We start from the raw sequence: 16259 nt of genomic DNA on the forward strand, positions 1-16259 counted from the left end.
CAAGAGTCACGCGACCAGACGTCACGCGACCAAACCTCCAAGAATAGGTCCAACGAGAGTTGCCAATCCTACATCCATCCAGGCTTATCAAAGGAGGTTATTCGGTTCCTGGCCTCTACTTACCTTCAGATACATCCCAGAGCACCAGGGACTGTGGGTATTTCAGAACCACTTCTTTGTAATGCAGTTCTACAAAGTGAAGTGGCTACAGAAAAGTCTTAAAAGGGTACTCGGCATTATTATCCAGTGTTATAGTCACCAGCAGTGCGCGGCCAGAGTCAGATATTTCTATGGTGCCTTTTGGTCCCACGCTTAAACATCAGGTTACGGGATTCTGCTTCAGGAGAGTGACCTCTGTGCGCCACTTGACCATTTGCATCTGCAGGCCAAAGAGCCAGCGAGCAAGCGTATGGCGCTGGCTCCCTGCGTTTTTAGTTTACTACCAAGACGCAGCCTTCACCTGATGGCGGAATTGTAAACCCCCCCCCGCCTTGCGTGGGTCGACGGTGGTCTTGGCTCCAGAAACCTGCGGTTGCTTACATCTGGAGTGCAGCTGGCAGAGAGACTCCCTCACATCTGCAGTCAGCTGCACTCCTGTCGTGCAAAAGTGCTTCTTGTCGCTTCACATCACAAATATACAAATGATGTTCACAAAATTTATTCAGCACTTTGAAGGTGGGATATAACTGAGGGAGCTGAATAGATTGAACAATTATTTCATCTGAAACCTACAGAATACCGTACAGAGACGAGCTTGTATCCCTTTGATTAAAGAACTGGATGATCGTATGACTTTAGTCAATACATTCTTCGCTTGGAATATGTAAAAGATTATGGGATATCAAGGCTGCAGTTATATTACAGATACCAGTGTGAGCAATGAAAGTATTAATTGAATTTTGCCGGTAGAGTATGGTGCTCAGTCAGCAGACTTGAGTTATACTGTTGACTGTGCCTTGCACCGAGATTTGTGACAAATGAACTGTGTGCATGCGTGTTTGGTTACATGTGCTGCAGAGCTCTGCTCCCTGGGTGGCAAGCTTCTAATGTCACAAGCTAGATAGCCCGGTGGTGAAGGATAGAATACTGGAGCCTGGTCTTCAGTTGCTTCCAAGCCTCTATTCACAGAGATCCATATGAACCACATCACACCCTAGATAAGCTCTCTTATAAATGGATATGAGAGAGTTCCCATTTGATACGCACCACCCAAATACAATTAACACTAATTGATATAAATTGCATGGATACAATTAACAGTAATGTTATAAGAGCTGGAGTTAAATCACAGCCCCCCACAGTCCCAATGTAGCGAGAGTACCTGTTAGAAGTGGCCTCACATATATATCTTGGCATTAGTGTTCCAGAGTCAGATCAGGACCTGACTCATGAGTTATACTGCCACTTTCATGGCCTCTCCCTTCCCTATCCCTGTAACCTCTTCTAGCCCTACAACCCTCCGAGATCTCTGTGCTCCTCCAATTCTGGCCTCTTGCGCATCCCTGATTTTAATCGCTCCACCATTGGCGGCCTTCAGCTGCCTAAGTCCTAAGCTCTGGAATTCCCTCCCTAAACCTCTCCACCTCTCTACCTCTCTCTCCTCCTTTAGGAAGCTCCTTAAAACCTATCTCTTTGACCAAGTTTTTGATCACCTGTCCTAATATCTCCTTATGTGGCTCGGTGTCAAATTTTGTTTGATAATCACTCCTGTGAAGCGCCTTGGGACGTTTTACTACGTTAAAGGCGCTATATAAATGCAAGTTGTTGTTGTTGTTTCACATCAGTGTGCTTCGGAAACCAACTTTGTATCAGTGCAAAATTGGCAGTATAATTTCAACGTAAGATAACTGCATGCCTCCTTGCCCGAGATCAATCTGCTCAAAAATCTTTTTTTAAAAATAATAATCCAACTGCAAGGATAGTCTTTATTCAGTGGTGGATTGAAGCCCTTCCTGGCTGATCCTTGTGTGTTTGCATTTGTACCTTGGGAGAGTTTATGGAAGCTCTGTATGGTTTTATACCGAGGTGGTTTTGTTTTATCATCGTCTTAAAGTTGACGTTCTGCGGGCCTGGCTGCTGACTGGCATATACTGCACAGCCATCCTAAGAGCTGCATTTCCACGGGTATTGCACAGTCAGCTCTGGAGAGCTGGTAGCTGGCAGCAAGTCAGGAGGTAGTAGTTCAATTGAATGGTTCTAACGATGACATAGACCATGAGAGCAAAGCCAAAGGGGTTTCTGAATGTAACACAAAGAGTCCTGAGAAGGAATTTCTGCCTTAAACCTGCTGCCAGCTCTTTACATAGTGTGAACTTCAATTTTACATTTTCAACTTTTTGATACCATTTTGCTGGAGGTGTCACATTGGAAATGGTGTGAGCTCGCTCAAAAGGTGATGAAACGGATAATGACATAGAAGCATCACAAGACCAGCACTGTAACCTCCTAAGAATGTATTGCCTGTAGAGATTAACAAGAAATAAATTGCACCAAATATATACATTGTGTACCACATAGTACATACTATACGATGCAATAGGTTACACACTGTGTGACAAACTACAAAATGTATCTTTATAATGTGTTGTCTGCCAATATAAATGATACAATATTAGTAACAATGGCATTAACCTGTACATATCAGTTTCCTCTGTATGCTATTTTAAGAAAGGTGTTACCTGTTTAAAATAAATGGGTTAAATCCTTTTGTACGGTAGTGGATAAGGCAATTTTATACAAACTTGTTAATATGTTCATTACTGGTATCACATAATTTCAATCCAGATATAGTATAATTAGCTGGACCCTGCATGTAATAATTAAAGTTATATACTTCATAACATATATCATGTAACATGCACTGTGTATAATATATTGTATATTTTACAATAAACTATACACTATTGTATAATTTAATATACAACATAAAACATTTCAACTATATAATTAACTGCACATTATTCCATGATTCCAATCAGGGAATCAGCCCTTATATAAATATATTGTATTCTATATAACATATTGTGATCTGTGTGATATACTCTATACAATATAATATTTCATATGTATTATACACTGCAATAAACTGTACACTATATATGAAATTGTCAGGAATGACTGAAACATGATTTGAATCTGTGCACTCAAAAGCAGAAACATATAGCTCCATGCAAAATGGGCAAAGTAGTTGGTTACCTAGCAACCATAGACTGTTGTACTGTGTATTGTACTTTTGATTTCTGATATACGGAAGTATAATGACGGTTCCCGCTGGGTGCCACAAAGATAGAGATACCACGCAGAGAGGGAATGAATCCTGAGAGAATCAGGATGAAGGACTCCAGAGATTGAGAGATGGAGAGATTCTGGCTTCGGGTTGATTAATGTATTTTGGCTGATTATAGTGACACCACTATTCCCGGCCAAAATGGAGACGATTGGGTAATTCTCCCGTCAATCACGCCTGGAGTCCGCACTGCTGTAAGTGACTGGGATTGATTTTACACACATAATTTGTATTATGTAACTATCCTGCAGCCCACTCACTGCATTTTGCTGGAGAAATCACCCTGCTTTTATCGTGAGACGTTACTACAGTTTTGATCATGAGCTCTGTTTGCTGCAGTTCATGGAGACTCTTTTTAAATAGACTCCGTAGACTGTTTGCTGTAGTGCACTGTTCAAACAGACTCCGTTTGCTGAGTAAATAGACTCTGTTTGCTGTAAAATAGACTGTTTGCTGAGAGTCCTGCTGTAAGTCCCACCCTGCCTCCAACTCATTAGCTGACACAGTGGTGTCAATAGACACTCTGTTGCATTTTTCCTTCTGGATCCTATTCTGACTTGTACCTGTTCACTGTCATGTATCAGCCAAAGGGTTTGATTGCTTCTGACTGTGTGAGATTGCGTTGGAGTTAAAGACTGGGAGTCTTTTGTTCAATACTCATCACTTGCAGTGTTTTACTGTGCAGTGCAGAGGGTGAGTGGTGTGGATTTAACTTTGAATGACACCATAGAGCTACATAGACTGAGAATTACTTTAGAAAGGGAAATCTCCCAGTCCTAAGGTTAAGGTTAGTTTGAGTGGTTGATGATTGCAGAATAAGAGCTCATTAATTTAGCATTAAAGCTTGTCTACTCTGTTCTCCCGACAGATGAAACCTCCTTTGAAGCTGGTATAAAGGTTCAGATTCACAGTCAGAATGAGCCGCCATTTATCGACCAGCTGGGTTTTGGAGTGCCACCTGGATTTCAAACATTTGTGTCCTGTCAAGAACAGCGGGTATGAGGAAATGAGATCAAACTGTGATTCTAGTCGTTTAGTATCAGCTACATCATCTTAAAAACTCCTGGCTTTGTTCAAGGCCATTTTGGTGCATCCCAGCCCAGGTTGTTGCCAATAACAAGTATTCGAGAGTTAGCAACACACTCGTTCCACCACTTCCACCAATCTGTTACACATTCTTGCCACCCTTTTAGCAAAAAAAAGTTCCTCCTGCATTTCCTATTTTCTTTTGTTGTCCTTCATTTGTAAATATGACCCCGAGTGCTTAAATTCTGTACACAGCGCAGAAGCTTACTTGGATCCAATTTGTCCAAACCTTTTGTAATTTTACTCACTTCCATCATACAGGGGACATAATTTCAAAGTTTGCAGATGATAAAACTTGGAAATGTAGTAAACAGTGAGGATAGTAGCAGACTTCAGGGGGGCGTAGATCGACTGGTGAATTGGGCAGACACATGGCAGATTAAATTTAATGCAGAGAAGTGTGAAGTGATTCATTTTGGGAGGAAGAATGAGGAGAGGCAATATAAACTAAATGGTACAATTTTAAAGGGGTTGCAAGAACAGAGAGACCTGGGGATTCACATACACAAATCTATGAAGGTGGCAGGGCAAGTTGATAAAGCTGTTAAAAAGGCATACGGGATCCTGGGCTTTATAAATAGAGGCATAGAGTACTAAAGCAAGGAAGTTGCTAAACCATTATAAAACACTGGTTAGGCCTCAGCTGTCCAATTCTGGGCACCACACTTTAGGAAGGATGCCAAGGCCTTGGAGAGGGTGCAGAGGAGATTTACTGGAATGATACCAGGAATGAGGGACTTTCGTTATGTGGAGAGACTGGAGAAACTGGGGTTGTTCCCCTTAGAACAGGGAAGGTTGAGGGGAGATTCAATGGAGATGTTAAAAATTAAGAGGGGTTTTGATGGAGTAAATAAGGAGAAACTGTTTCGACTGGCAGAAGGGTCAATAACCAGAGGACACAGATTTAAGGTAATTGGCAAAAAAAAACAGAGGGGAGATGAGGAGAAATGTTTTTACACAATGAGTTGTTCTGATCTGGAATGCACTGCCTGAAAGGGAGGTGGAAGCAGATTCAATAGTAACTTTCAGATAGGAATTGGATAGATACTTGAAAAGGGGAAATTTACAAGACTATGGGGAAAGAGCAGTGGAATGGGACTAATTGGATAGCTCTTTCAAAGAGCTGGCACAGGCACGATGGGCCGAATGGCCTCCTTCTGTGCTGTAAGATTCTATGATGATTCTGTGATATCCCCTCTCAGTCTTTTTTCAAGAGAGAATAGACCAAGGTAGTCAGTTTTTCCTCGTACATTATTCCCTTAAGTAATCAACTATGCAGCCCCTCTCTGTACTTATTTATCCCTTTCCCATTTCAAGTGCCCAGTGCCAGCATTAAGCATTCCTTGGCCGAGAAAAGGGAAAAAAAATGTCAGACTGGTGCAGTAAGCAGTGCTCTTCCGAGGCTGCTGTTAAGATACATTGTTAGGGCAACTTTCCTTCCATCTGACTATGCCGTGCCTACCATGGGAGTGCTTGATGCTGAAGCAAAGGGCTATATTTTCCTCCACTCACTAATGTGAGTGAAAAAGTCAGTGCACGTTTAAAACAAGAGAACCTGTGAGTGACCAAAGCAAAGCATAAGAAATGAGTGCTCAAAGTCGATAAAGGTCCCATTTTCCAGGACAGAGATCCCTCACATATATTCAAATTTTCCAGTACGAAAGTTAATTCTCACATAACCGAGGTGAAGGATGATTAAAGCACATCACAAATTGAGCTGGGGGATTGGGAGGGAATTCTTTTTTGTTTGGGACTTCTCTCGTAAAAATGTATCACAATCATGAGTGTTGCTACACGGCACTGTGAATAAAACCATAGCAGTGGTCTATATATAGATCATACCATCTGGGTCCCAGCAAGATGCTACGTTCATACAGCAACTGGGAGCACCACATGAGGAGCAAACTCACGAGTGCTGTTCGTCTGGAGTTGGATACATGTGGTGTCATGTACCTGAAGGTACAATTCACAGGGCCAGCTGCCTTGTGGTACCTCGCCCCAGTGCCCATTCTTCATGCATGAGTCTGGGCAATGAGTGTCCGGCATGGTGGGGTGGACATCACAGTTAAGCTCTGTTTTTGCCCAGTGTCCACACCCATGCGCTTTCCAATCGGTTTCACTGGATAGCGAGCAGGAACTAGAACCCTGGCTGATTTTTAGTTACACCTCCCACTCCACCCTGCCAACACAGGGGCAGTGAGACCAACTGTAACGCCCCAACTGGCACCCTTGAGATGATCTAACTATGAACAGACCAAAATCCCCGTGGGGAGGCAAGTTTAACAAATAAGCCATTTGGTTTGGAAAAAAAGCTGTCTTTGATTGTCAGGTTATCTTGTTATAGCCTCTATTGTGTGTTCCACCCATTTAACCCCCCACCAGTCTCTTGTACAAGCCACACTGGTATACAAAATGTAATCCTGCTCATAAAGCTCTGACAAATTGTGTTTAGAAAAAAGGAAATCTGACAGCGTCCCATCTACACCAGGTTATGCGATATAATGATTTTTAAAAATATGTTTTATCGAAATGCCTTCTGAATATTCCTCAATTTTTATGCTCTTCTTCCTCTCAGCTCATCTACTTGCCTCCTCCCTGGGGGGACTGCAAATCTACCCCAATGGACTCGGACTTCTTTGACACTTACAGTATCACCGCTTGTCGAATCGACTGTGAAACTCGGTACCTGGTTGAAAACTGTAACTGTCGGATGGTGCACATGCCAGGTAAATTACTACGGCATGCTTTGGTTTAGTGGAGTCGGAGATCAAGTCTCTTCGTAATTGGTATCAACTTGTATTTTCTATACAGAAAAATAGATTGGAAGGAATTATGACAAGGAGTTCATCTAGTCTAACACTCATTATCTCTCCTCAGTCTTCCTTTCCTCCCACACTAAAATCTTTTGAAGCCCGAGCTTGCTATCATCTGACCACTACATTGTGATTGACCTCATCTTCTCTTCTACTCTTTTCAACCTTGGCGCACACTTGGCCTTTTAGACACTTGAGAATTAACAGGTCAGGTCATAGGGTAGAAATCACATAAATTGCAGCTCACAACCTGTCTCCAGTACCTGTGGACCTCAGACCTGCTGTTCCGTGCGAGACAGAGAGAGAGAAAGAGAGAGAGACAGAGAGAGAGAGTCAGAGACCGAGAGAGAGATGAAATCCCTCCCTACATTATTTTCAGCCTACTGTTAACATATTAGCATCAAATTGTTATGTGTGCTTTTTTATAATACTCTGCAATTTCACAGTTCTTTCCAATAGTCTGCTGCATAAATTAATTTTGTCACCCTTAAGAGCCAATTCTTCAATATAAAGATATAGCTTCTGAAATACAGTTCCAGAGAAAGCCCCATGCTGTCATTTTCTTACTTGCAAGCACTAAAATATCAGACTTTGAACACAGGCACAATGATCCTGCTTGCTATTATAGTGGTGCATATATTACCATTAATAATGATGGCAATAGATTGAATCTCCCCAGTTTGTGCAATGAACAGTGTTTTGAAGGGAGACCGTAGCAGGTTCTTCATAAATGGATGAAAATCTGTCGAGTCCCTTTGGGTTAAAATATTGTCGCTGTCTCATTTTCTCTGCCACCTTCTGAGGTCGCTAAATAGGCCGACACAACAGCAGGAAACATCTGGAGTGTCTCTGCTGCGACCGCAACTGTGACCACAGATCAGCTGGTGATGGCACAGAGCCATCAGAGTCACTAATGATTGGGATTGTTCGCTGAGACTTTCAAAAAACGTGGCTTTCTAATCAATTGTAGGTGAGCCACAAAATGTTATTTACCAGTAGAGATGAACAGGGATCTGAGGCTAGATAGTCCTGTAGTCTGGTGACACAAAGTCGGTGTTCTCTGGGTAGCCGGGGGAGGAATTTGTGATGGGACCAGGTCCCTGCCCATTGTTTGCACTGGTGCAAATTCCACAGGAAGTGAGGGGCGGGCACAAGAAGCCCTTCTAGTCGTACCATCGCTGGAGGAGGCAGGGATTGGCGTGATGGCATCAGACATCCTAATTCCCATCAGTTCTGCCTCAATTGCCTATACCCCAGACCCCTCAAAAAAAGGGCATATAATGACACAGATTTGGGAGATTATAATCTTAATTTAAGATAATTGGCAAAAGAACCAGAGGCCACATGAGGAAAACATTTTTTAAGCAGTGAGTTGTTATGATCTGGAATGCACTGCCTGACAGGGTGGTGGAAGGAGATTCAATAATAACTTTCAAAAGGGAATTGAATAAATACTTGAAGGGAAAAAAATTACAGGGCTTTGGAGAAAGAGCAGGGGGAGTGGGACTAATTGGATAGCTCTTTCAAAGAGCCGACACAGGCACGATGGGCTGAATGGCCTCCTTCTGTGCTGTATCATTCTATGATTCAGTGATAACAGGACAATCCTTTGGCCTGGTAAAGCAATATTTCTGGATTAGCAGCAACCTGACGGCGCCTTTCAGTATGACCTGGAGTGAGCCAGCAGAATAATTGTAGAATTCGCCACTGAATTCGCAGTGTGGAATTCGCCACTGAACAAGGCATATGCTTACTTGCCCAAGAGGAGCTGCAATAACAAGCCAGGCCCCATTGAAGAGGACGAGTGATAACACAAAGTCCCCGCTTTACAACAGCCAGTTCCCACAGGTGTGCATCATGATTTTCTCCCCTTTCTGCCCACAGAAGGACCAAATTCAGACATTTGTAAATACATTTGAACCAAAGTTGACTGGCTGTTCTCTATTCTTTTAATATATAAAAAGTTGTACTTTTGGGGGGAGATTTTTAATAAAAGAATAATGATTTCAATCTTTAGAGTGTTGAGCATTTGCTTTTATTAATGTACAGTTATGTTCAACGTGATGTGCTACTCATACTAGAGGGCCAGGTCGTTTCATGTGTACCACTCCTAACTTAAGCCCTATTGAAAAAAGTAGCAATGGAGGTCTCCTCAGGATCTGTTTGCAATTCCACCGGCTGCTTATCTTTATGTTGTAGACCCAGATGGTCCCACCTGTGTGTATCCTATTCCAGCTGAGCGGCCAGCATGACTTCAGATGCTTCTTCTGCTGCTTACCCAGAGGCATGTGCTGCCAATGGACTGGCAATGAATTGACAGCCAGCCACCTGTCCCTATGTTTCTGCACACCTCTTGCTGTTGGAGACCAAGTCCTAATGACAGCCACTGATCTCTCTGAACAGACACCTTTACATTTGCTAACAGATCTCTGAATTCCCCCTTCTTGTTAGCTTGAGCACATTTCCGGCCTTTATTAGGCTTGGAATGTGGGCCTTGACACCTTGGCTTGATCAATGGAAGTATTTCTGAAAGACACGCCCAACTGTACTTACCACCTGTGTGCCAGAGGTGAAGATGGCATTGATGTTGCTTCCTGCTCAATGACGGTCCACCATATTGCCCAACTATGTGGTAGAATCCAGAACTCTACCCAGTACAATTTGCATTGTCCTGTGCAGGAAGACAAGTTAGTTGTTCACCGGTTCAAGTTCATGAAGTATCTTCCTTGTCCACGCTGTACTATTGCTCAGCAGCAGTTGTCCTCTCTCTATCCATGCCTCTGCCCCTTCCTCACCCATGATCCTTAAATCACCCAGTGTTCCCTCCTCACTAAGATCTTCTGACGTGCCTGTGCCTGGGCTGGTGCCTGTGTCGAGCGATGTAGATGACACCGAGAGCGTGAGTGAGCATTTACATCCTGAGACACCAGCTTCCTTCTCCTGGGCTTGCGACCTTTTAGATAGAAAGGAGATACACAGGATGAGCACATAGGTCTTGTTGTGCGTATAGTTGTTGCAAATTCCAATGTAACCAAGTGTAAGCATTTTTATCTAAGATTGAGCATGATATTGGCTTTATTAATTCTGTCACAGTGTATAAGGAGTTAAAAACCAGCTTCACTCATAGAAATCAAATCCCAGCTTAACTGATGCAATTGCTACAATTAGATTGCTTCAGCAAATTCAAGGGTTGGGGACAGAAAATGATAGAGGGGTACGGGAGGTGTAGTGGGATATTTCCTAGACACTGGAACCGACCAGATGAACCGTAATGGTCCTTTTCCCTGTCCGTACGTTCCTGTGTAAACCATTTATATAAATGCAGCGTCAGAGTGCCATTTTCTTCTGTAAGTCTAACCATCAATCCGAGAACCATTTTATTTGCTTGCATCTCGGAAAGCAGTTTACCTTGCTAACGGATTAACGTCCTCTATCAAGATTAGAGCAAATTAAACAATTAATCACCGCGCGGAGACTTTGACTATGCATTGTTCTGAGAGAGCATTAGTCCCACTCTCAATTAGCCAGAGGGATCTGTGCGAATGAACAGCAGCAAGCTACACATTAAAACATCCGTGACGGGTTCAGTGAATTTGCTGGGGGAAAGAAAATCTATCTTGGAGATGGTCAGAGAGAGCAAACGAATGATTGCCCAGATTGTGGCCATTTGCTAGAGCTTATCGACTTTGACATGGGCTAAATCACCATCCATCACAGTAATAACTGTCTTTTACAAAGAGAGATTGAGCACTTATTTCTTATATTGTATATTGTACAATCAGCCCTTCCACTTATTTCAGCCGAAAATTATTCCTTTTGATCCTCCGTAACTCAGTTACCTGTTTTTCAAATCAAAGTTGGTGAAACTGTTGATTAGGTTCAGTGGTACACTTTAATGGTCATTAAGAAGAGAGTTGACAGAGAGCAAAGAAGAGGCACAGATGATTTTTCTTTTCTGCCCATGGTGAAGGGTTATGGCAGCACAGTTCAGATTGGGCTGGAGACAGACAAATCTTTCTCTTGCTCACTATTTAGATCAGGTTGCCCTCGGAGTATTTGCACTGAGCTCTTCCTCTACGTCCTGGATAATAATTTTTTTTTTAGTGACGCTAATGGATCTCCTGTGGCATTGCACAAGGGTGATCCGGAGCACAGTCGTGATGTCCATGTGCTAATCCGGCCTGTACCTTTAAGGCTACTGCTCCAAATAGGCAAATCCAGGTACCTAATGAATTGTTTGAGGGCAATTTTAACCTCTTGTAAATGTCAGGCTCCAGGTCAATGACTGTCTTTCATTCTCTTTTTCTAAAATGATTGTGCATTTGGAACAAAGTGAAATGTAACATCTGGATTGTGAGTGCCAGGCACAAGTCTTTTATATATAGGTTTTTGTGATATTACCACTCATAAAAGGTGAGGGATGTCAATGCTGTAAAATATAGGGGGTGGGAAGAGAACATTATTGGCACCCCCAGGTGTGAGAAAGTAAAGCTCCCGTCTTTCTGCCCCAGTATTGTCCCCAACCTCAATGCACCAGTGTGATATTTCCATTTTCAACTGACCCTTACATTCTCTCTGAGAAAGGCCGCCAATTTAGCGATACAAAACCCTGGTTAGACCGCACCTGGAGTACTGTGAGCAGTTCTGGGCACCGCACCTTCGGAAGGACATATTGGCCTTGGAGGGAGTGCAGCGTAGGTTTACTGGAATGATACCCGGACTTCAAGGGTTAAGTTACGAGGAGAGATTACACAAATTGGGACTGTATTCTCTAGAGTTTAGAAGGTTAAGGGGTGATCTGATCGAAGTTTATAAGATATTAAGGGGAATGGATAGGGTGGATAGAGAGAAACTATTTCCGCTGGTTGGGGATTCTAGGAGTAGGGGGCACAGTCTAAAAATTAGAGCCAGACCTTTCAGGAGTGAGATTAGAAAACATTTCTACACACAAAGGGTGGTAGAAGTTTGGAACTCTCTTCCACAAACGGCAATTGATACTAGCTCAATTGCTAAATTTAACTCTGAGATAGATAGCTTTTTGGCAACCAAAGGTATTAAGGGATATGGGCCAAAGGCAGGTATATGGAGTTAGATCACAGATCAGCCATGATCTTATCAAATGGCGGAGCAGGCACGAGGGGCTGAATGGCCGACTCCTGTTCCTATATTCCTATGTTCCTAATTTGTGCTGAATTGTGGGCAGTTCTGTGCCGTGGACTTGCACCTATGAGGAACTGGGCTGAAACTGCTCCCCATCTCATTTCTGAGATTGGGGCAGAGGAGAAGGCGCTTCACTCTGCATCTCACCTTTCTATGTCTGATCTTGGGGTGATTGATGCTCATACTGGGTACCAAAAGTGGAGAAAATGGGCCATTAACCAACCCTACCATCCCTCACATTGATAAGCATGAAAATTGACTAAAAATATAAACTGGGAGAGGGGGGTAAATTGCATAAAACTACAGTCACCATGGTCCGTTTATGCAAAATCAAAACAGACCACAGAGACAGGAAATATAGGCTGAAGGAAGAGTGATCGAATGGGTAAGAGGACATAAGAACAAAATGAGAAAAGGCCATTCAGCCCATCAAGCCCATCCTCTTCATAGACCAAATGCAATCCGCTCCATCATGGACCCGATTCCAACCCACAGGGAAGGGTCTGTGAAGTTTCTCACCATCTCCAAAGATAAAGCAAACAAAAAACCCACACTACCCATCTGACCGTACATCCTTTACAGGAATAAAACCAACTTCCATGGCACAAGAAATGTATGAGCTGGTTTTTTAAAAGCCAAGAGATTTATGGTCATCGAAGGATGATAATATGATATAAGGTGGAAGCAGTCAATAATGCTCTATTTTATTGCTTGCCCCATGAAGCTCGCTGGATGCTGTGATTGATTTAGAGTCAGGCAGAAATACATTAATTTAGTCTCCGCACCTGTGACACTCAGCGAATCGCCAAGAAAACCATTATCGCATAAACAGTTACATTCAAGTGGAATAACCTTATCGCAGGGAACAACCATACTGTCACAGAGATATAGTGCTGGACAATTAATGACGTCAACCTCTCCACTGCCTCTGATTTGTCACACTGCTTGTCCGACATCCAGTATTGGATGAGCAGAAATTTCTTTCAATGAAATATTGGGAAGACCAAAGCCATTGTCTTCAACTCCCCCGCCACAAAATCTGTTCCCTAGCTACCGATTCCATCCCCCACCCTGGCCACTGTCTGAGGCTGAACCAAACTGTTCGCAGCCTCGGCATTCTATTTGACCCCGAGCTGCTCACGGACCAACGTGGTCTCCCGGTCCCTGAACGTCTCCATTTTACAAATTCTCATCCTTGTTTTCAAATCCCTCCATGGCCTCACCCCTCCCTATCTCTGTAACCTCCTCCAACGCTACAACCCTCCGGGAACTCTGCATTCCAACAATTCTGGCCTCTTGTGCATCCCTGATTTTAATCGCTCCACCATTGGCGGCCGTGCCTTCAGCTGCCTAGGCCCTAAGCTCTGGAATTCCCTCCCTAAATCTCTCCGCCTCTCTACCTCTCTCTCCTCCTTTAAGACACTCCCTTAAAACCTACCTCTTTGACCAAGCTTTTGGTCACCTGTCCTAATATCTCCTTATGTGGCTCGGTGTCAAATTTTGTCTGATAATCGTTCCTGTGAAGCACCTTGGGATGTTTTATTGAGGCGCTATATAAATGCAAGTTGTTGTAATGCTTATGTTGTTCTGCAATGTGTTAAAGCTACTGGTATTCCGAATTTGCCCCGTTTACTTTGCAAGCCAAAATTCAGGGCACTGACAGCCAAGGTTGAAGTGACTGCACCTGCGCAAGATCATGCATGCACAGTTGCTTCCAAGTTGCATGTCTGGCTTAAAGTTTCTCGGGTCCGGGCTCTCTCTAACCCTATCCACTCGTCTGTTGACGATCATGCTCTGCATTCACCAACTTCCTCGAGATCGCACATCATCAGTGTTGGAGACCTCTATCCTCTTCCAGTGCAATGACTGAATCGTTGTATCTTTATCTCCTCACATGCCCCTCACTGGGGCAGTGTAAACCTTGTTTCTTTCAATTCTTCAAAGACACAGGGGGTCATTTTCAACTTCAGCGGGGGTGGAAAACCGATGGTAGTGGATTGGTTTCAACTGAAAGGAGAATCGGGTGGGCTGTATAACGGGTGGCCGATCTGATACCTTTAGCTTTCCACCTCTGTCAAAGTTGAAATTAACCCCACAGTTTCTTTGTGCCTCTTGCAAATCCAACCAACATCTCCCACCTCTCACCTCTGGTGCCCCCTCCTTTAGGTCTTCTTCATCTATCAATATTCTTGCCTCACTCTCTCCTCTGACCTCAAATGGGACTCTCACATCCTTCCAAAAACAAGTCCCTCGAAGACTAGAATATTCTTCCCGTATGTGGGGCAGATCCTCCAACCCCTCTCTCACACTCCTGGACAGGATACAGGTAAAGCTTATCATCTAATAGGTGATTCTTCCCTTACCCTTCCTGCTTCCAACCTTTTTCTCATTGAAATGTTTCTTTCTTGTCTCTATTTCATTGATGCGACTGTGTTCAGTGTTGCTCTGGATTTTTCTCTCTGGTCCCGTCTAATTCTAAATACCCTGTTCTCTACATTCTTCCTCCTCCCTGCATCCTCACAGTGTTGAAATCAAGACTCATTGTATCCTATCCTACTATTAACTCATTCTCTGGGACTCAAAGCTGTGCATTTTCTTCCCTCCCTCAGTGTCTCCTTCCTAATCTGCAGGCTTTTAAAACCCAAGCTTGCTGTTACCTAAGCACCACTTCCTGATTCAGTTCATCTTTTCTCCTACACTCGGTAGTGCCTGCACTGCAAGTCTTGGCCCTTGGTTTCTGAATAAAGAAAAACTTCAAGATAAGACTCCACAGTAGCCTACTCCAGAGTATTGTATTTAAACAATGGTGTATGGTAAACTGAGGACAGGGCAGAATGACGATGGCTCTTTGTCGATATTTTTGTTAAAGGGATTGTCTGGTAGATGGAGTTAAGATACAGATCAGTCATGATCTAATTGAGTGGCAGAACAGGCTCGAGGGGCTGAATGGCCTTTTTTTTTATTCGTTCATGGGATGTGGGCGTTACTGGCGAGGCCGGCATTTATTGCCCATCCCTAATTGCCCTTGAGAAGGTGGTGGTGAGGGGCCTTCTTGAACCGCTGCAGTCCATGTGGTGAAGGTTCTCCCACAGTGCTGTTAGGAAGGGAGTTCCAGGATTTTGACCCAGTGACGATGAAAGAACGGCAATATATTTCCAAGTCGGGATGGTGTGTGACTTGGAGGGGAACGTGCAGGTGGTGTTATTCCCATGTGCCTGCTGCTCTTGCCCTTCTAGATGGTAGAGGTCGCGGGTTTGGGAGGTGCTGTCGAAGAAGCCTTGGCGAGTTGCTGCAGTGCATCCTGTGGATGGTACACATTGCAGCCACCGTGTGCCGGTGGTGAAGGGAGTGAATGTTTAGGGTGGTGGATGGGGTGCCAATCAAGCGGGCTGCTTTATCTTGGATGGTGTCAAGCTTCTTGAGTGTTGTTGGAGCTGCACTCATCCAAGCAAGCGGAGAGTATTCCATCACACTCCTGACTTGTGCCTTGTAGATGGTGGAAAGGCTTTGGGGAGTCAGGAGGTGAGTCACTCGCCGCAGAAGACCCAGCCTCTGACCTGCTCTTGTAGCCACAGTATTTATATGGCTGGTCCAGTTAAGTTTCTGGTCAATGGTGACCCCCAGGATGTTGATGGTGGGGGATTCGGCGATGGTAATGCCGTTGAATGTCAAGGGGAGGTGGTTAGACTCTCTCTTGTTGGAGATGGTCATTGCCTGGCACTTATCTGGCGCGAATGTTACTTGCCACTTATGAGCTCAAGCCTGGATGTTGTCCAGGTCTTGCCGCATGCAGACAAGGACTGCTTCATTATTTGAGGGGTTGCGAATGGAACTGAACACTGTGCAATCATCAGCGAACATCCCCATTTCTGACCTGTTCCTATGTTCCGATGTCAAATTTAAGGTCAGAAGTG

At 43.8% G+C, this 16259-nt stretch overlaps 1 protein-coding gene across 5 annotated transcripts in view; it reads left to right on the forward strand.

Moving 5' to 3' along the window:
- The window catches only part of asic1b (acid-sensing (proton-gated) ion channel 1b), a 626564-nt gene that overhangs the window by 526957 nt on the left and 83348 nt on the right, over window positions 1-16259 (forward strand). For all 5 annotated transcript variants that reach the window (XM_067976674.1, XM_067976676.1, XM_067976675.1 and 2 more), the window contains exons 3-4: window positions 4155-4282; window positions 6948-7098. In XM_067976674.1, coding sequence (XP_067832775.1) covers window positions 4155-4282; window positions 6948-7098 — 279 coding nt within the window. The remainder of the gene's footprint in view (window positions 1-4154; window positions 4283-6947; window positions 7099-16259) is intronic.

This window comes from Heptranchias perlo, chromosome X (assembly GCF_035084215.1).
Source record: "Heptranchias perlo isolate sHepPer1 chromosome X, sHepPer1.hap1, whole genome shotgun sequence".
NCBI classification, from domain to species: domain Eukaryota; kingdom Metazoa; phylum Chordata; class Chondrichthyes; order Hexanchiformes; family Hexanchidae; genus Heptranchias; species Heptranchias perlo.